Source organism: Paramisgurnus dabryanus, chromosome 14, assembly GCF_030506205.2.
Source record: "Paramisgurnus dabryanus chromosome 14, PD_genome_1.1, whole genome shotgun sequence".
NCBI lineage: Eukaryota > Metazoa > Chordata > Actinopteri > Cypriniformes > Cobitidae > Paramisgurnus > Paramisgurnus dabryanus.
In genome coordinates, this window is record NC_133350.1 from 15,838,563 (window position 1) to 15,860,015 (window position 21,453).

Consider the following 21,453-nt stretch of genomic DNA (forward strand, 5'->3'; position numbering starts at 1 on the left):
ATAAAATAAAAAACTTACAAATTCAGTTAATATCCTCATACCATAATTACATTTTTGGCGGAGGTGTCGTTTAGCTGAGCTTTTCAAATGCGATCTTTTGGTCCCTAGCAGTCATTATTATTATTATTATTAATATTTCTTATCAGTCTATCTCCTTAGTGATGACATTATAAGGGATTGTGATATCTCGTTCACTAGCATTTTAAGAGAGCAGAAGAACGTTCATTATTAGAGGACGAGAGAGTTAAGCATTGGCAAACAGCTGAAGAAGAATAATATTGAGGCTTTACAAATAAATGAAGCCTGTACGATTAATCCTTTTTTCTTGTGATTGGCATAAAGTTTTCACGTGTAGACTTCAACCAAAAACAGACTTTGTTATGGTCAGGTTAGTTGACACAAAACCCTCCCACTGCACAAAAGTGATTTAGGTCAGAATGTCACCAGAGGAGATGTCTCGACCGAAGACAGGTATGGCATTAATAAGTGCTGGGCTGTATTGAGACATTATGATTGACAGTGTACTGCATCCATGTCTGCCCAATTTGACCTCTTAAAAAAGAAAATTTTGTGTGTCTGTAGGTTTTGTGGGAGAAACATAGAGCCAGGGCCAATCTAGTGCGGCAGCCTATTATTCTAGAAATGTTCCCAGCTGACCGTGTGTTTCAATTTGTGTGCGTAGTTGTTAACAAGTGTGCGTTGTCAATGTAAATAAATGAGTTATGAATTGTACAGTATTAGACTGACACTGCATACTTACAGCTCTCTCATAATATTATGAAACTCACTTAAATCTAGCTTACATATTTTGTTTTTGTGTGTTTTATGGGAATTTTAAATGATTTTAACTGGATAACCTTTTTGACATTTTTATCTAATTAGTACACAATTGTGGTTCTTCTTTTCTCCTCTGCATAGCCTATTTGTGGCAAACCTCTGCAACTGGCTCTTCCTCATTATTTTCCTAACCGTTGACCTATTGTTGATGAAATATTTAGAACAAAAACCTGCCCAGATTAACTTGAACATTCTAGATTTTTGTTTATTTCATTTTAGTTTATATGTCATTTGCTTTGACAGCGATTTCTTAGAATTACGATAAGGAAAAGCAGAAAGCTTGTTTTTACCTTGTATACATATGGAATTATAGCTGTGGTAAGCAGTCTTGACGTTTGGAAATGCCTGGAGTATGTGAAAGTTTAATGATAATGATAATGACTGTATAAATTGTGCAAGAGGTGGTATAACGGTGTTAAAAGAAAAAAATGGCACTATAAAGACTCAACTGCTTTATTTGCTCTTCAGAAATGTTTTAGTAATGCAGTGTTAGGTGGCTCCAAAAGCAAAGCATTGATATTCTGTATGAGGATAGAAACATTTAGGAATCAAGGACAGCTTTTACACTGTAAAAAATGGCTGCCTTAAATGTAATCAAACTGTTATGCAAGTCCATTCAACCTACCATTTTTAAGTTTTGACTAGTAATGAGTTGAAATTGTTTAACTTAATTTGTAACATAAAAACAATGATAATATGACTTCCTGATCATATCATCTTTACAGTGTATATCTACCAAATCATGTGTGTGACCCTGGACCACAAAACCAGTTATGATGGTCTGTTTTTTGAAATCATCGATGAATAAATCAGCTTTCCATCGATGTACGTTAGGATAGGACAATATTTAACCGAGAGACAACTATTAAAAAATCTCAAATCTGGGGGGCAAAAAAATTTAATATTGAGAAAATTGCCTAATGCTGGATTCACACCAAACGCGGTAGAGGCGGCAAAAACACGCTATTTGCACGTATTTGGACGATTAAACATTTTGATTTTACTCGCTTTATTTGCACGTAAAAGCTGCGTGTGAAATTCCTGTCATTCGAGACATTCACATGGAAATTTGCTTCATGGGAGGGGCTTCTGCAACTCCGCTCACTTCCTGTTTACCGTCACTATTAGAGCAAGGTCCTGATTGGTTAATGCGGCACGATTTTCCACCAAAATTTTTCAACTCACGCGTTTCGCGCGGCAACGCTCAATTTGCTTCATTCGCGCATCATTCGCACGAACTAGACGCGCGGATTCGCGTCTACCGCGTTGGGTTAAATGACTCATTCGCGCCGCGAGAACTCCTGACGCATGTAAACGCGTCTTAACATTTAAATCACTCATGCTTGACGCCTCTACTGTGGCTGGTGTGAACGCAGAACTAAAGTTGTACAGGGGAAGTCCTTAGCAACACATATTACTAATGATAGATATATTTACGATATAAAAATTTACAACATATCTTCATGGAGCATGAGCTTTACTTAATATCCTAAGGATTTTTGGCAAAAACAATGATAATTCTGACCCATACAATGTATTGTTGGTTATTGCTAATATATCCAGTGGCGATGCCAGAAATTTGAAACTGAGTGGACCTTGGTTAAATAGGGTGGACCTTAACTCTAAAATGACATAATTTTACCATATAGGTTAAATGGATTACGTTTTTTGAGTCATGAATCAAATATACTATAACACTTGTAGTATTTAGGAACAGAAATAGAATCAAATTAATAACACTATCTTCTTTATTCTCTTAATTAAATTTTACTAATCTTTTAAAAGCCACAGAAGTGATTTTCTTTTTGTTTTATGTTGTGTGATTAACATACTGTACTGACACACATAAGAAGATTTCTTGAGCGTACTGCCCCTTTAACACGGATCCATACTGACACACATATCTGGTTTCTTTCTGAACTGTTTGCGTTCACTTTAAAACATATGATAGTTTTTATGAAAATACTTGTCAAGACTGTGGTATTTTGAGATAATTTTGCTTCTCGCAAACAGGATCTCGCATTGAGATTCTGTGTTTGCATGCATTGAAACGCGTGTCTCCATGCGTGCACTTACTGTATGAGTGTGTGTCAATTTGTGTGCGTCTGCACAAAAAACACCTCACTTTAACATTATCTTGTGCTCTAATTGGTTAAAATCCCTTAAATGTTAACATTTGCAAGGTTTAGAAACATGCAAATGATAAACTTTCTATATATTTTGTTATCTTTTTCTGAATGCGTGTTTGAGCGATTATTATTAAAGAGATTATTATAATTTAAGTTATAATCATCTTTCTTTTTTCTTTATAAATTAGAGATTTAAGTCTCTACGGTATGTTCAGAGGTCTATTCATGGCTTTTTCAAATTCTGCTGCAAGGCAGAAGATGTGAAAAAAATGTGATCAAACACACCGAGTAATACAACCCTAACCCAGCTCAATAAGACGTCTCCAATATGTCATGCTATTTAGAGCATAAGGCTGTGGGTCACTAAACCTCTCAAAGCTCCATTGCCCAGTTTTGTTTTAAGTTCACACTTAATCAAGTATTATGGTAATGATTGTTCACTCTCTCCATTTATTAAACAGCTTAGGTGCAGTAAAAAACCATTAAGTGTTGAATAGCCTAATTTGCGGCACTTACTGTAGCTGCATTTCATTACGTGCAATTACTCACGTGCAAACACTGGGATTTCATTTTGTAATTTAAACAAATGAATTATTTCAATAAACTGCATGTGTACACCTGAAGCTTACAATAAGTTGACAGTATGTATTAAATAGTTTCATCACATTAAAAACCCAACAGAGGGCAGATTTGTAAAGAGCTCAGGTGGTCTCACTGACAGAAATCTGCTGTATAAATTCAATGGTTTTATTGAGAGAGATTTGCAGCTGTATTGGCAAAGTAACGTGATGTGGGTGTGTCCAGTATTATGACAACGGTTGAAAAAAGTTTAACTTGCAAAATGAAAATGAGCATTGACACAATCTGATGACCACCAATAGGAGTGACTGCCCACATGTACATGTTATAAAAACAAATATGTTGTAAACTTCTGATAGACGCATTGCTCATCATTTATATTTTTATGACATAATGCATTATGCTAGGGATGCTTAACGATTAATCGTGATTAATCGATAGCAGAATAAAAGTTTTTGTTTACATCATATATATGTGTGAACTGTATATAATAACTTTGTATAAATAAATGCACACACATGCATGTATATATTTAAGAAATGTTTACATGTGTATATACATTTGTATATGTATGTATAATTTATATTATATATAAATATAAATACCTAATATATAAATATATTTTTTTCTTATAATTATACATGCATGTGTGCATATTTTTATATACATAATTACTATACACAGTTCACACACATATATTATATATTATTCTGCTATCGATTAATCGCGATTAATCGTTAAGCATCCCTACATTATGTACACTGCACTTTAAAAACAAACGCTTTCCCTTGCATTGTTTCTTTATAGCTGAAAGAAAACCAATTCCAGGTCAATTTTAAAGTACAATAAGGTCTTATTTATACTGGTAATGCATCTCATTTTTGATCGGATTTTTAAAAGCTATGAACTGTTATGCAGTCTGCCAATAACATTAGAGTGGCAGAAATGCTTAATAGCGACCGATAGTACGACGACTTGCCAACTTTCAACAATAAAATCACTGTCAATATGAAAGGAGCATAACAGCAAGATATTTAGAAGGCTTTCAGAAGGCTTTCAATCAATATCGTGTGACCACAAGCATCTGCAGAACAGGGGGTGCATTAAAAGCAAAAAAAGCGATTTCAGGTTTTCATCACCATTGACCCGCCTTGAAAATGATACCATGACACAATAGGGTTATTATTGCAACTGAACATTTTTCTTTATGGACCCCTCTTAGCTTGTAAAATGAGACCGTGGGATGGGGACCAGTATTAGATTGAAATCATTTTTCAGACGAAGCTTATTTGAACAATTTGTACTGCAAATAAAAATATACAAAACAGCCAACTGTATCAATGAGTAAACTAACAAACTTAACTGTTAAGTTTAATTGTAAAGATACTGGGCTCAGTTTTAAATCCATTTGGGGCAGAATAATTTGCCTTTTGCTCATTGTTTCCATTGGCGCTTTCACAGCGAGACGTGGCAGTGGAAACTTCAAACTTGCTTTTGAGAACTGGAATAGACAGAGCATAAAAGAGACTGAAGAAAAGGGGAATTTTCAACGTAACAGGTCTGTGAACAGTGACATTGGAAGTCTTGTAAGCAGGTAACAGGAGCAGATACAAGGGAAAAGGGCACTTGAAGAGACTTCAATTATCAGCATCAGTTCAGGTGTGCAGTCAGCCATGAACACTGAGCCACCAGAGGGAACAAGCAGTGCTGAGATCGTATCTGTTATAAGGAACGAGGGAAGGACCAATGCCATCTGACATAACGATGTGGGAAATGACAAGCATCATTTCATGTCTCCCGTCAGAGTCGGGAGGTAATTGACACACAATTTCTCTCGGTACGATTTCTCTGACATAAAGTGACATACCGGCACTCTCCGTGTCAGCATCAGGTGATGCAAGGGGTGTGATATGACAACGCATTCAGTTTATGGTGTTTGATACAGTCTGTTGCATGATCTGCAGCTATGAGATGAGGTCTGTGATCGATAGCGGTTGCGCTCATCAAACCCACATTGTAAGCTCACAGGAAAATCACGATTCAGTGTGTTGTTCTGTTCACTGTACATGAAATTGCTACCTGTCACTTTCAATGCACATTGATTACGGTTACGGCGTGGGCCGTGGACGGAGGGTGATTATTTGTCTTTAAAAGCTTTCAGCGGACGTGCCGCTTTTGTGCGGTGCATGTCACTGTTTCAGAGTTAATTACAGATAAGCGGTAATCGCTGCGTGTTGCTCGCCTGGTGTTTCACGAGTTCAGATGCACTCCAGCTTGTTTTTGTCCGGCCCTTCTCGTAGGAGGCCTGTGCTTGGGCGCCCTCGTTCACTTTTATGGCGCAAATGTCAAACCAATTCCGTTAGCTTAGACTGGATGACACGGAACAACATGAGGAAGTTTAAAGATAGTCTTTATTACTCTGTGGAATTATGAAAACATATTTTTTTTCTTTTGCAGATCCTACGGTCCACCACCGACAGAAAACTGTGGTGTCTGATTTCACCTTCCAGAACGCCATGTCGAGCCTGATGGACTTTGGGACACCAGACTCTACACTCGACAAAGGTAAAACCTGGAAATATACAAATATGTGATCCTTTGGCACCTCATGACTGCTCTTCCGAGGGGCGCAAATTCAACATATGTGTTTGGAGCGTTATGTATGTTGCTCGTGTTTTCAAAATATGTGTTTGTTGCATCATGTGAACCATGTTCAACACGTGTTTTGTCAAAGTAAGTGCCTGCTGCATACGCGTCAAAACCGTTTATGATAAAAGAGACGCTCACGTTCACAAAATACATGCAAGACGCTACCTTTTCAGTAAACTTTGATTATGCATGAGATTATGCGACTATCTGGCAAACCTAAGTGTCTCTTTTATCATAAACCCTTTAGACGCGTCTGCAGCAGGCACTTATTTTGACAAGAAACGTGATGCACATAGATTCACTCGACGCACCGAACACATATTTTGAAACTACGAACCACACACATGACGGGCTAGATACATGTTGTGACGAACTTCACATTGTGCACCCTCCGTCACCAGCCGCCACTGTAAAAACCCAGCCAAAGCAATTTTTTGTGATTAGCAAAATCTACATAATGTAAGGAACATTCTGTAAAAATATAACCTTGATATCTTTAATTTTGAAGTCATGCCTGTCAACAATTGGAAAATTCAGGAGACCTCAGGGTGGGAGGGGTTGTGGTAAAGAGTGACAGTCTGCATTCATTTTTATAAAATCATACTTATATAGAAAACCTCCAAACTGCACACAACTGAGGCATTTTTATCTCCAGTTGCTATGAGATTAATGGAGAAGTTGCCACCATTAATATGTTGGCGACGTGACCACGATCAAGCAGCCAATGCGCAGTCTAGTTATTACTTTAATGTCTATGTCCACAGTGTGATTGTGCCACTGTGATTTATTGTGCTGCATTACATCATATTCCCCACTGTGTTCGACACTAAAATCAGCGTGATATACTTTGCAAAAAGCGTGGGAATTGTCATTGCTGCTTCGCAGTAAGAAATTAAATTCCTTCATCCAGCTGTTGTTAAATTTTCCAGCTATATTTAGTTTTTTTCGCTGTACCACCACCTGAGCTTTCTAATGGCATTTTTAATAGTGATACTTCCCCGTCTACCTGCGCAGATATCAACAGTGCAACAGAGTTGTAGGTTGCCAGGTTGAGGTTAAAGATGGTTTCAAAATTGTATGATGTGTCTATTGTGTGAATAGGATGCTTTTCTTACAACTGGACAAACTTGGAATAATATATTGATGTGTTTATACATATAACGCTGTAGGGCCGTTCAAATGAACGTTTTCTGAGAGAAATATCTAAACGGGAGGGAGAGGGCTAGGTGTGAAATACAGGAGACTCCCAGGAAAAACGGGAGTGTTGACAGGTAGTTAAAGTGAAATTAAAGTGAAATCAAGTACTTCAAATCTCAAAATTAGATGATCAAAGGGACATTCCAATTTTTTTGAAAAAATGCTCATTTTCCAGCTCCCCTAGAGTTAAACATTTGATTCTTACTGTTTTTGGAATCCATTCAGCTGATCTCCGGGTCTGGCGGTACCACTTTTAGCATAGCTTAGCACAATCCATTGAAACTGATTAGACCATTAGCAAAGCGCCCATAAATAACCAAAGAGTTTCAATATTTTTCCTATATTTAAAGCTTGACTCTTAGTTACATCGTGTACTAAGACTGACGGGAAATTAAAAGTTGCGATTTTCTAGACAGTTATGGCTAGAAACTATATGGCTAGAAGCTATGCAAAAAGTGGTATCGCCAGACCCGGAGATCAGCTAAAAAACAGTAAGAAACAAGTGTTAAACTCTAGGGGACCTGGAAAATGAGCATATTTTCAAAAAAGTGCAGTGTCCCTTTTAGCCTGGATTTCACAGACAGTGTCATCTATACATGCCAAGTTTAGTTGTCGTAACATTTCTCAATCTGTAAGCACGTTCTTTACGGCGGTGAATGACAAAACTATTGTCCTGTGGACATTTCAGCTTTTCATGTGAACGCGATGCAACAAAAAATACACTTGCTTAAATTGCGAGGGAGTCATCTTCAAAGAAAACAAAAAAGCTTTGTCTGATTCATGTCACCCACTGTGGAAAGGCGTCATTATGAAATGTATTGATCAAGCTGGGAATTGAACAGAATTTCGAAGACGTATTCTAGACGTCCCGTTTTCCAAACATAATGACGCTTGTTACTCCCTGTCTCCCTAAATCATAATCTTTATGTCTTTATCAAAACCAGCATCACAAAGAAGCCAAACAACCCTCTAAGGATAATAAACGGTCTTTCTTTATTTTATCCAATACCAAGAATATTTGACTTCATTTAGTCTGACAAGAGGGCTGGAAAGACTTAGCATACTAATGTACGGACGACAACACCAGCATTTATGATGTGTCTTTGGTTTTATTCTGTTCTCGATCACAAAAGAACCACATTTACATTAATATAAACTTCTCTTTTCTCTTTCTCTTCTGATATTTTTCGCACTGTATTGTATTCTCTTGTGTTTTTCATTTCGCCCTGTGAGAAAAGCATTATTGATGTTGTGCTTGCTGTCAGTACTTCATTACTCCCAGCAGAGCCGTAAATTGTTTTGAAAGATAAAGCTCGGTCTGCCAAGCAACTGTATCTACGCAGTTCAGAGCTTCGAAAATAAAGCAGACTGATGTATTAGAACGGCTTTAATGTACTAAATTCATTACTTTCAATTTTGTGTGCCCATTGATGTAAAGCAGCAGCAATGCTGCAGCATCTTCCATGATGGGCACGTATACATTTGTTCAGCAGTCAAGGGCTTCACATGGGCACTCATTCAGTCACAGCATACCCAATAGACTGGAGCTGTTTGTGTACGAACACGTCATTTTTCTTAGCATGCACTCAGCATCAGTATCTTGTGGACTGTAATAGGAAGGGATAAAAGGAGAGATGAGTCAGTGATGAGATCCCGAGAGCTCTTGAGTCCTACCTGCATGTATTTGAGACGGGCACTCATTTGTAGGTTGAAGTTGGTGCTTTGTGTCAGAGAGTGAACCCCTATCTGCGGGGTCTCCATTAGCTCTATGAAAGAGCAGACCCTTTATCTGACAGTGTGTCACACACATAACCTGCTGAAAAGTATTATAGGATGTTAAAAATTCGAATGGTAGAGCCGGTGTGTGCAGAAATGGATGTACTTTTAAGACCTACAGTATGTCGTTCACAGCTGTTAAAGAATTTCCTATGTTACCCTAACTGTGAAAACCCAGCTAGTCATTTTATGTGATTTACCGTTGTTTACATAAAATCATCCTACATAATTTAAAATAACATTTTGTGAAAAATTACCTTTATATCTTTAATATTGACTGAGAAAGACCATGTAAAAAATTTAAATCAATAAGTAAAAATCAAACTCCCAGTCTCATAATTATAAAACTTTAGCTTGGATTTCACAGACAGGTTCACATAAAGACTTTATGGGTTTGAAACAAATGGTTTGAGTAAATAAGATAATTTTTATGATTCAGTTAACTATTTCTTAAAGGGACACTCAACTTTTTTGAAAATATGCTCATTTTCCAGCTCCCCTACAGTTAAACATTTGAGTTTTACCGTTTTGGAATCCATTCAACTAATCTCCGGGTCTGGCGGTACCACTATTAGCATAGCTTAGCATTATCCATTGAATCTGATTAGACCATTAGCATCGCACTCAAAAATAACCAAAGAGTTTCAATATTTTTCCTATTTAAAACTTGACTCTTCTGTAGTTACATAGTGTACTAAGACTGACAGAAAATTAAAAGTTGGATTTTCTAGGCAGATATGGCAAGGAACTGTACTCTCATTCTGGCGTAATAATCAAGGACTTTGCTGCCATATCATGTCTGCAGCAGACGCAATGATATTACGCAGTCACGAAAATAGTCCCCTGCTATTGAAAGTAACCAAAGGGACTATTTTCAGGCAGTGCGCAATATCACTAAGCCTTCTGCAGTCATGTTACAGCAGCAAAGTCCTTGATTATTACGCCAGTTTGAGAGTATAGTTCCTAGCCATATCTGTCTAGAAAATCGCTACTTTAAATTTTCAGTCGGTCTTAGTACACGAGTCAAGCTTAAATAAAAATATTGCAACTCTTTGGTTATTTTTAAGCACGATGCTAATGGTCTAATCAGATTCAATGGATGCTAAGCTATGCTAAAAGCTATGCTTATCAAATGTTTAACTCTAGGGGAGCTGGAAAATGAGCATATTTTCAAAAAAGTGGAGTGTCCCTTTATCACTAGGAGATATATTTTCTTATATTTAGTTTTCACCATTAGATGGTGCTGTGGGCCCACTGAATTTAAACACACCTGCATTCTCACCTGATATGAAAGTATTTGTCCCCTCCTCCCCAGTCCAGTGAACATGCCTGTTTAAACAACACTGAGAAAAGCGGTGTCAGATCCCTGTTAAACTCTCTGCCCTTTTCATTGTGTGTGTGTGTAATAGAAAGAACAGGTAGTGAGGGTGTAGAGGGGGTGGGGAACATCAGGAAACGCCCAAGAGAAACTCCCAGAACAGGTACACAGAGACGTAACGAGAAGCAGGGCGGATCAGACTTGTTTACGCTCACTTGGCAACACCTTTCCAGTAACCAGTCACAGCAGAGCTCACGGGCGGCAGTAGCCCTACGTCTGTGTGAAGGAAGTGTGTGGTGTGTGTTTGCTATGAGAAGAGACACCCGGGCTGACAGTGGAGTTCACTGGAGCCGGTACTGTGGTGGGAATGAGGTCTGAAAGAGAAGAGGGCAGACCAGGTGAGTGTTAGTAAGAGCGATACTAGAGTCGTACCATACTGATGATTCATTTTCCAGTTGAGTAAGCACGTAAATCTCTTTGAATTACTTAGGGGCTGGATTTGTCACGTGTTTTAGCATGTGTTGGGACACATGTAGTATATTTTCCGACAGTTTGAAGAGTAAAGTACAAATTTGTAGAAATTTGTCTTTAATTTACTGTAATCACACTATGATTTACCATGTATGACGTGGAGTTTTTACCCAGTTATCAACAGTAATTAGGTTAGTGACATACTATATGTTGTTTGTGACAGATGTATAATGATGGTTATAAACCAGACATGACATCACACAACACAGTGTGTGTTTATGTGAACATGACGTGAATCAGAGATATGATCAGATATTTGGGAATCCGTTAATCTGACCTGTAATCTGTCACAATAATCTGCTTCAAATTACAAGAGGGGTTGAGCAAAATGTTTTAAACAAACAGAGCAATTTTATGAAAATGTCATAGTGATGCCGTGTTTTTACAGTACTTTTCAAGCAAATAAACAGACAAACGTCCTACTTATAGCTGTACCTCAGAGGTGCATATTTATACCTCAAATGTCCATATTGGTCCCAAATGTATACGTAACTTAATTGGACATTTTTAAATAGTACTGCCCCAGTGACAGCTTGGGACCATTTCTTGACCATTTTCCGACATTGTGGGTCTGTTTGGCTTTGTGATATATTTAAAATTCTTTAGTATCTTCTTATTGGTTTAGCCCACGATGCAACAGGAAATCTTACGAAACCTTTAAAGCTGATCCCGAGTCAGTGGCTATGGCCTCTGGTAATAATTCCTGTGTCTTCTCCACACCCACTAAATCAACACTTTGAGACTGATCTTTATACTCCTCTTTCAAAGTCTAACATCAGACCATGCAAGGATTATGGATTAGATTTAACCACTTTATTTGTACAGTTGCCATTGAATAGGAGGAATGTGAATCACGTTTAGTTTATCTAATGTTACATTGTGTCGCACTCCCTGTTTTGTGGATTTATTATCTTGTGAAGTTTATTATCTATTGTAAGTGAATGACACAGAAACGTTGTAAGCCTCCTCAGCTGTGTACTTCGAGCTGGGTTGGTTAGAAGCATATTGTTATATTTCCTGATGCGTATTGAATACTACAGTATGTCCATTAAAGCCCGTGCACTGTTTGATCTTGTATGACTGTATGAGTATGCGCCTTTGTAAATCCTCAGGGTTGAGAGAGGTGCATTGTTTTTTTGACTGAATGATTGAATGTTATTGTGTTCTTTAACTTTCCCCAGGGCGTTTGCACTGCTGCTCTTTTGAGATCAGAAAAACATTAGGTCCTGTTATAAAGGGAGTTTCATATCTTCCCAGTATGCACTGGTGTTATGTTTTTATGCTTGAAATATTTTATAGCTATACATTATAGCACAATCGAATAGTTTACAAGTGGACACGTATGCACCTGCTAGTGTGTACTGTATATGTTTGTGTGCACACTCAATGTTATTTGGAGAGCGCTGTGCCACCAGCGCCAGCAGGGTTTGGCGTAACCTCTGCAGCTTGCTGATCTACTCAGTGCCAGTGGTTATGCTCCAGATAGATGAGGATAATTAGTTTGACCTCTCAAGCCCACACAGCCAGATGGTTCTGTCAAACTGCCCTTCTCTTTCACCCCAAAAGTACAAACTACAAGTTCACACTACGGCTTACAGACATGTTTTGTGCCGCCATAACACTGTCTGGAGCAGCCACGCTGACAAATACTAAAATTTTTCACCTAAGCCAAGTTCACACACAAGGATTTTAAAGCTTCACACATCTCTTAAGTGTAGGCGTTATGAAAGAGCGAATAATGTGTCCTGAACTAAACTGTGGCAGTCAACAGAGACAACTGTCCAACAGGATTTTGGTTCTGCCAAGATGAATGACTGTACAGTACATAAGTGGTTGTAATTCATGTCAGAGGATAGCATATGTTTGAGTGGGAGGTGGACAAACAAAACTAAGCTGTGGTAACAGTTTTGTGTCTTTGATGATTTAAAGTTGGCACCTTTTATCATTTAACGGTGACCGGACAGGCAAGGTTTCTCCAATAAAGCATCAAGCAGCGTTTGCATTCTCGGGCCAATGCAAGCCAGGGCTTCTATTTATTTTCTTTACATGAAGCTGCTTTGAAACAATGTTTCAAACACTGAAATAAGCGCTACTGTATAAATGCATATGACTTGACTATTTTCTACAACAACTGCCAAATGAGCCAGATACATCCAAGCCAAATGCATATTTCTGAAGCAGTTTTTCGGATAAGATATCCGAGCAAACCACATAAAAAAACTAGCCTGACCCAAATATGCTGCCCCATACTTTATACCAGAAGAAAACCAGCCTCAGAAAAACAAACATAGAAGATTATATAGCATTAAAACAACATTCAGTGACATTTTCAAATCTTTGCTGTGAAAATTATTAAAGATGGAAGATGTGGGGGCGGCTATACGGTACAAAAGGTTCTATTTGTGCCACCAACGAATTACATCCATGAAAAAGCATTACAAGCCTCACACTATGCAGGGAGACTGGGGGCGGTGGCACTCTGCTAAAGAAAACACAAGTGACTTGTGTGTTATACTTTAGAGATTTAAGCAAAGGTTTAAGTGTGACATCTGTGCAGGACAGTATTAACTTTTATATTTGTAACGGCAGGGGAGAGAGAGAGTAATGTTATGTGTGTGTGTGTGTGTGTGTGTGTAACCAGTCCTCTGTGAGTGGATATCTGTGGGCAACAGCTGTGCTGAATTAATTGCTCAGCGTTTAAATTGCAAGCAACTTCAGGCTGCCCATGCCAACTGGAGATAGCGGTAATTGATTCACACTTTCATTAAGACCAGATTAGGCCATGCCATTGGATGAGCACAAAGTGCACTCACACATAAATTCACACAGTTTGAAATGCATCACAATGCAATGCCAGACGATATTATACCGCAAAAACCTCTGTGTAATACCAGGGGAAAGCAATTTGTTAATATTCCTATTTATCTGAACAGTACTTCGCCATCCAAAATTCAATCAAGTACTGGTTAAATGTGAACTACGATATAATTTACTATTACATGATATTATTATTATTTTTATTATATTTTAGTGGCTTGCAAACACATTAGGATATGCAGCCCTTGTTCTTTTGAAACATTGTTAGCAGTTACCCATTGTTTAAAAATGAAAAGACCAGGCTGGTTTATGCTAGTGGGTCCTGGTTAACTGCTGGTATACACTCATCTAAAGGATTATAGGGAACACCATACTAATACTGTGTATGACCCCCTTTTGCCTTCAGAACTGCCTTAATTCTACATGGCATTGATTCAACAAGGTGCTGAAAGCATTCTTTAGAAATGTTGGCCCATATTGATAGGATAGCATCTTGCAGTTGATGGAGATTTGTGGGATGCACATCCAGGGCACGAAGCTCCCGTTCCATCACATCCCAAAGATGTTCTATTGGGTTGAGATCTGGTGACTGTGGGGGCCATTTTAGTACAGTGAACTCATTGTCATGTTCAAGAAACCAATTTGAAATGATTTGAGATTAGTGACATGGTGCATTATCCTGCTGGAAGTAGCCATCAGAGGATGGGTACATGGTAGTCATAAAGGGACAGACATGGTCTGAAACAATGCTCAGGTAGGCCGTGGAATTTAAATGATGCCCAATTGGCACTAAGGGGCCTAAAGTGTGCCAAGAAAACATCCCCCACACCATTACTGTACACCACCACCACCAGCCTGCACAGTGGTAACAAGGCATGATGGATCCATGTTCTCATTCTGTTTACGCCAAATTCTGACTCTACCATCTGAATGTCTTAACAGAAATCGAGACTCATCAGACCAGGCAACATTTTTCCAGTCTTCAACTGTCCAATTTTGGTGAGCTCTGGCAAATTGTAGCCTCTTTTTCCTATTTGTTGTGGAAATGAGTGGTACCCGGTGCTGTTGTAGCCCATCCCCCTCAAGGTTGTGCGTGTTGTGGCTTCACAAATGCTTTGCTGCATACCTCGGTTGTAACGAGTGGTTATTTCAGTCATAGTTGCTCTTCCATCAGCTTGAATCAGTCGGCCCATTCTCCTCTGACCTCTAGCATCAACAAGGCATTTTCACCCACAGGACTGCCGCATACTGGATGTTTTTCCCTTTTCACACCATTCTTTGTAAACCTTAGAAATGGTTGTGCATGAAAATCCCAGTAACTGAGCAGATTGTGAAATACTCAGACCTGAAATACTTTAGTCTGGCACCAACAACCATGCCACGCTCAAAATTGCTTAAATCACCTTTCTTTTCTATTCTGACATTCAATTTGGAGTTCAGGACTACACCCCTAAATGCATTGAAGCAACTGCCATGTGATTGGTTGATTAGATAATTGCATTAATAAGAAATTGAACATGTGTTCCTAATAATCCTTTAGGTGAGTGTATGTTGGCTATTTAGGGCAGTATTAACATGCACAAAATAAATTGTTATATCAATATCTCACTGGTTATGCTAGTTAGGAATCATCACATGCTATGGATCACCATTAAAAATTCAGTAACTGTACAATGTGTGCCAGTGTCAAGCAATATTGAATTGTTTAGCAGGGCTGTTGATTAAAAACGGTAAAATGTGAAATGCTACTTCAATTAACCTTTCAAATTAATTTTGCGTTTTAGCATGCAGAGCAGCTCTTTGATTGACAGGAGGTTAGTGAAGCAGTGTGGGTAGATTCATTGGTATCAAAAGTTCAAAGTATCTCTATCTCACCCTCGGCTGTCCACACACGAGAGCCGTGATTGTAATTTGGTTCTTATAGCCTAAGAGGCATTAGCAGCGTGATCCATCAGATGAAGAGTGGCCCTTATCAAGGCTCTAACCTCTGTGGTCTCCTGCTGCAACCCAAGGAAACTTGTTCTTTGCCTGTGAATTATATCCATAATCACGAGCTGAACGACTCGCTGAGAGGCCTGTTATCGGTCTGTAGGGAACATTATATGCCACTGGCCGCCCTTCTTAAAGCATGTACGATCTTTTAAACTCCATAGAGTAAAGAGCCTGAATCTTATACAGGGTAGGACGTGTGTGTGTGTTGTCTTGTAGATGAATGGGTACATGAGTCCAAACGGTCAATAACAGTAATGAGCTTATTATGTTCTGAACCGAAGAACATGGTAACTGAGTGTTTAGTCTTGTTTTCCAATAAAGTGATATCTAAACATTCTTATAACAAGCTGAATTTATTTGACAAGTAAAATTGTATAAGATATATTGAGAATGCTTCAGAGAATATATCTTACTACAACTGCCTTATATGATCCAGTTGGAGGGTGAAATTAAGAAGTGTCCTGGTATATCATATGAAGATATATTCAGTCATTTTCTGTTGTTGCTCGGGGTTAACCGGTCTTCAATGCGCAAATATTAAAGCACATGCATACCAGTATCTTTACAATGGGAAAGTCAGTCGAGTGTTGTACATGGAATAGACTGAGAATTTGTGTTTTTAACCTTTTTATGCAATGGTTTAAAATGTCACAACTGTCCCTCTGGAATTGCAATTTTTAATCGAATTTGAGTTTTTATGGCGACACGTCGAGCTTCACGCGGTCCGACAGTCAGCAGCATCTTTCTCATTCAAAGCATTGTAATACACATATTAAACTATTACATGTATTCAGTATTGTTTTTGTTTTATGAAAATATTATTACATCGCTTCTTCCGCACTAAATGGAGACATGAGCATATGAAATGATTTGCTTATTTTAAAATTATTTTTTTATTTTTTATTTAACACATAACAAAAGTATCCGAAAACACATTAAGAACTAATATAAACATTAACTAATAATCAGTTTATGTTGTATATATTCTGTACTATAATCGCATTTTTGTGATAATATATAGCAGCAGAATAAATAAATCAGCTAAATCCGCATATTTTTATTAGTATAATATTAGTTGTTTTTAAACAATTATTGTATTTATTGTTTATTGGCAGTTTCTTTGAAAGGTTTTACTGGATGGATGTGTGGATACAGATCATGGGTGCACATGCGCCACATACACATTCAGCTCTTGTGCCTGAATTATGGTAAAAACAAATGTTTTGTAGAGATTTACTGCGTTTGTACCAGCTATAATGGCAAACCCTAACTGCATAAATTATGTCGGTTTTCCTAGATTTTACTATAAACATTAAAAAGCCAGTCAAAACGGCACACTCCTGTCCCTTTCAATACGACTACCATTAGCTTTAGTGGCTCACCGGAAGTTTTACACAAAGGAGCTCAAAGATGGCGGCGCTCACATTTACGTCAAAAATAAGGTGGATAGAGAGTACTTTTGTAGGCTAACCTGGAAGTTAGCAAAACACTGGTTGACTTGTGTTGATGAACAAAAATTTTATGAACATTTACACTAGAAAATTCATAAAATTTGTATTCATCTGTAAAGAATGACTTGGAAAAAACGTGTCAAAAAGTGTCATGTTGAACACAAAACCTATTTTTTTGCGAGGAAACCAGTGTCCCGCTTACTTCCGGGTTGGCCTACAAAAATACATCATCCCTGCAGCACTCTTTTGAGCATTGCATTTTCCCATTGCAGTGCTCAATCTTGTTATATCCATATGATTGTACTCTTAAATTACGAAAAAACTGTTTACATATTTTAACTGATAAAACTGATTAAATTATTTTCTCAGAAAATGGGTCAGGTTCCTAAACTTAAAGGGGACATATCATGAAAATCTGACTTTTCCATGTTTAAGTGCTATAATTGAGTCCCCATTGCTTTTATCAAACTAGAAAATGTAAAAAAGATCAACCCAGTAACTTAGTTTTGGTAAACCATACTCTGCAAGCATGTGAAAAATTAGGTAATTGAAATTTGGCTCCCCATGTGATGTCAGAAGGGGATAATACCGCCTCTTAATCTGCCCTATCCAACCACGGCACTGCCATTTAGTGCAGAGATCAACTTGTTTGCATTTAAAGGGACACACCCAAAACTGCAAATTTTTGCTCACACCTACAAAGTTGCCATTTTAACATGCTATAATAAATTATCTATATGGTATTTTGAGTTAACACGTCACATATGTACACTCGGGACACTAAAGATTTATTTGACATCTTAAAAAAGTCTTGTAAAATGTCCCCTTTAAAGAAGTCTTGTGAAATGTCCCCTTTAAGATGTTACAGTGCAACCTACAAGGTTTCTTTCCAGGTTTGAAAAACACTGTAAAACCCATAAAAAGATTTACACTAACTACATTACAAACCTCCCTTAGGGGTGCCTGTCAGATATTAAATATTTGCTATATCTGCTGTGAAACTATGCTCTTAATCATAGTAAGCATGAACAGAAACTTTCCTTATAGATCAAAGAGAACCTTCAGAAAAATATGAAACACGCTGGAATCAGAATTCTAAGTGATTCTGTTTTGTGTTATCAGTTCACTTTTTCTTTGTGTTTTTATTCAGCATGCTGCTCATATTAATCAATGATTAAAAACCACTGCACCAGTTCCCTGCTATGAATAAAAATAAAAAATGTACTCCCAAAGTAGCCTCACATCATTCATCTGATTTATTCTCCGGGTTTAGAGCCCCATAGTTGGTCATATCAAAGCTAGATTGGGAAAGCATTATGGGAAAATGCCACACAGATGCCTTGCCCATGTATGGAGGAAATGTTTTACATTTTTTATGAATGCACAAACATGGATGATTTGACTTACAGTCCCAGTGATTCGTTTGTTGATTCATGTTTAATTCAGTCTGTGGTTTACTATAGTGTTTTAGTATTTTTGCATAAATAATAAACAGCTTGGGAAAAGTGCCCTTTAAAATCTAGAACATTCCACAAATCCCACCATCCCTTGAGATTTTTAAAGTATGCCACAGCCCGGAGACACCTGCAACCTCTTTATCCACCTTATGTGGTCGGCTCTTGAAATCTGTTGGGGACAATGGGAGCTCAGTACTTGTGCTACAATGAAAACTAAAATACAAATTTGAGCTTTGCGTCTGGGCTTATTTGCCACTTTATCTACAATGATTTTCTACAAGGTATTTTTGAGAATTGCCTCAAACTTTTCAAAGCTACTTAGATGTGGTTATACATCAGAACTTCAGATCAGTTTGAACATGCATTCTGGGTTTCTAAAGGGTTCAGCCCTTTACTAAGCAGTTCATCATGGATCCGCAGGCAAAATGATGTCAAAATTACAAGTCAGATAAGGACGATCTATGCTGAAAAAAATATTACTGTCGCTGCAAGTTTATATATATGGTCGTTGTCATCTTTTTATGTGTCACCAGACTGCAACATCAATTTTATTAGCCTATTAAATGAAATCCTCTTGCGGTTTTATGAATGTGATAGAATGAAAGTTAAACACATATTCAATTAAACGCATTTATCGTTTCCTATTACCCTACCTCATTGAAGACTGAATAACCGGCTAGACAAATAAACCTAAAAAAAAATGGTGTTTAATACCTTTCTATTCAGGCTTATTGAAGCCTCAACCTCTGGCTGAGAGCAAAAGAGGTCCATGATTTAGTTTGGCTTTTTTTGTTGGCAAGTAATGACGGCAGTGTGAATCGATTGTAGGGCTGGAACGACGCGTCGACGTAGTCGATTACGTAATTACGTCGATTTGCCGGAAATGCGTCGATGCGTCGCATTGTTTACGTTTTCAAATGAAGGCGGCTTCAGCTCCGACCGGATAATACAAGTGTTATACCAAACAGCCAGAACGTGATCAAAAGTGTGGGAATACTTTAAGCAGAGACCAAATAAAACACATACTGTGTAAAACTGAAATGGCATACCACAGCAGCGCAACATCTGTGCATGATCATCTTAAAAGAAAACAACCTGGAGCTCTCCGACCTCAGAATGACGCGACGGCTGCGTAAGTATTTTAATTTTTACAGTAAGTTTTTATACAACAATAGAATCAATGCAGGCATATATGGTGCTTAATACAGCTGTGTTTACATCTTAGTTTAATACGAGCTGCGAGACGCCTGACAGACACGACATTGCATCGCGTCTGGGCAGTATGTTGAAACAGTAAATAAAGAGCGGGACAAGTTTAACTTTTTATATTAAGAAGTTATGAAATAATAAGTTACTGTGTTACACTGAGATAGGCATGTGCCCGCGTGCACTGAAAGCCAGCTGGCAGCGCGGAGTTCCCATAGCTTATTTTTTTGCTATGTGCGCAGATATTATAAAAGCTCGTCTCGAAAGGTATTCCTGACATGCGTTTATTTAAAGTAACAGCAGCGTAAACGCCGTTTATAAAATATTAGAAGATCATGCTAACTAAATTTGTATTTACCCGAGACTTAAGAAAAGTTAAATGTTAAAGTTGATGCTAAATGAGAATGCAGTAACGTTACTACTGATAGTAATAATATTAACAGTAATAATATAATGGTTACATTTTATAATAAGGGTTCATGAATCACAATGAACTTATTTTTACTTCAGTCTGAACTAATGCTGAGTAAATGCATGTACTAATCATAAACGAAGTGAAGAGTCATCATTAAGTACAACATGACATGTTTTTTAGTTAATGTATTAATAAACAATGATTTCATGTGAGTCATTTTGTAGTTAATGATGACTCTTCATTAGTTTATGATTAGCACTAGGGCTGGAACAATAAAGAGCAGGACATGTTTTTATATTAATAAGGAGTTATTATTCAGTTTGATTTATTTTTATTTTACTTCTTTAATATTAATATATTTTATTTGTTTAAGGTGAATAATGCCCCTTTTGCACTGTTTATGTTAGGCTGAATTAATGTTGGACTTGTTTTTATGTGATTTGTTATATTTTCCTTGGCACTGGCACTGTTTGTGTATTTGTTTAATTGAGAAAATGCTTCAATAAAATGTTGGCATTAATAGCAGATGTTACATTTATTATTTGTAAAAAAAAATCTTTATTTAGACTATTCGATTAATCGAAAAAATAATCGATAGACTAATCGGTTGAAAAAATAGTCGAAATTTGCAGCTCTAATCGATTGGACAATGCATTGTGGGAAATTAAGGACTTGACTGCTTTTGTGTATATATCACCCTTATTTCTCCAAGAATCTAGACAGACTGGGAAATGCTTTCACATTTCATAAAGTTTGCATGAGGTTTTTTCACAGGCCTGTGTGTGAAGATTTATCATCCTCTTTAAACAGTGACAATAAACTCGTTTTTCAACTTGACTTAAGTGGTGTAATAGTAGGTCAACATTTTAGAGGGTGGATAATGCAAAGAATTCTCATGGAATGATAATTACAGCTTTGAAACTGAAGTCCTGATTAAAGTATTTTATAAGATCTTACTGTTCTGGATGCTAAATTGCCTATATGGCATTTTAGTACCACGTTGTGCTGAAACTATACTACATGATTGTTTAGCCGTTGTTCTTTTCAAAGGCTTGAGGAATCAGGGAAGGATACGGTACGCAACGATCCAGAACACCCA

The 21,453-nt window shown here is 37.5% G+C and overlaps 1 protein-coding gene across 6 annotated transcripts in view; it reads left to right on the forward strand.

The window, feature by feature from the left end:
• The window catches only part of kaznb (kazrin, periplakin interacting protein b), a 194,053-nt gene that overhangs the window by 147,955 nt on the left and 24,645 nt on the right, over nucleotides 1-21,453 (forward strand). For 5 of the 6 annotated variants that reach the window (XR_010520926.2, XM_065241227.2, XM_065241228.2 and 2 more), the window contains exon 5: nucleotides 6,003-6,110. Coding sequence is in view for 5 of the 6 variants with exons in the window: in XM_065241227.2 (XP_065097299.1) it covers nucleotides 6,003-6,110 (108 nt within the window). In the remaining variant the exon portion in view is untranslated. Of the gene's footprint in view, nucleotides 1-6,002; nucleotides 6,111-10,680; nucleotides 10,884-21,453 lie in introns of those variants that run through there. The other variant, XM_065241229.2, reaches the window with a different exon arrangement.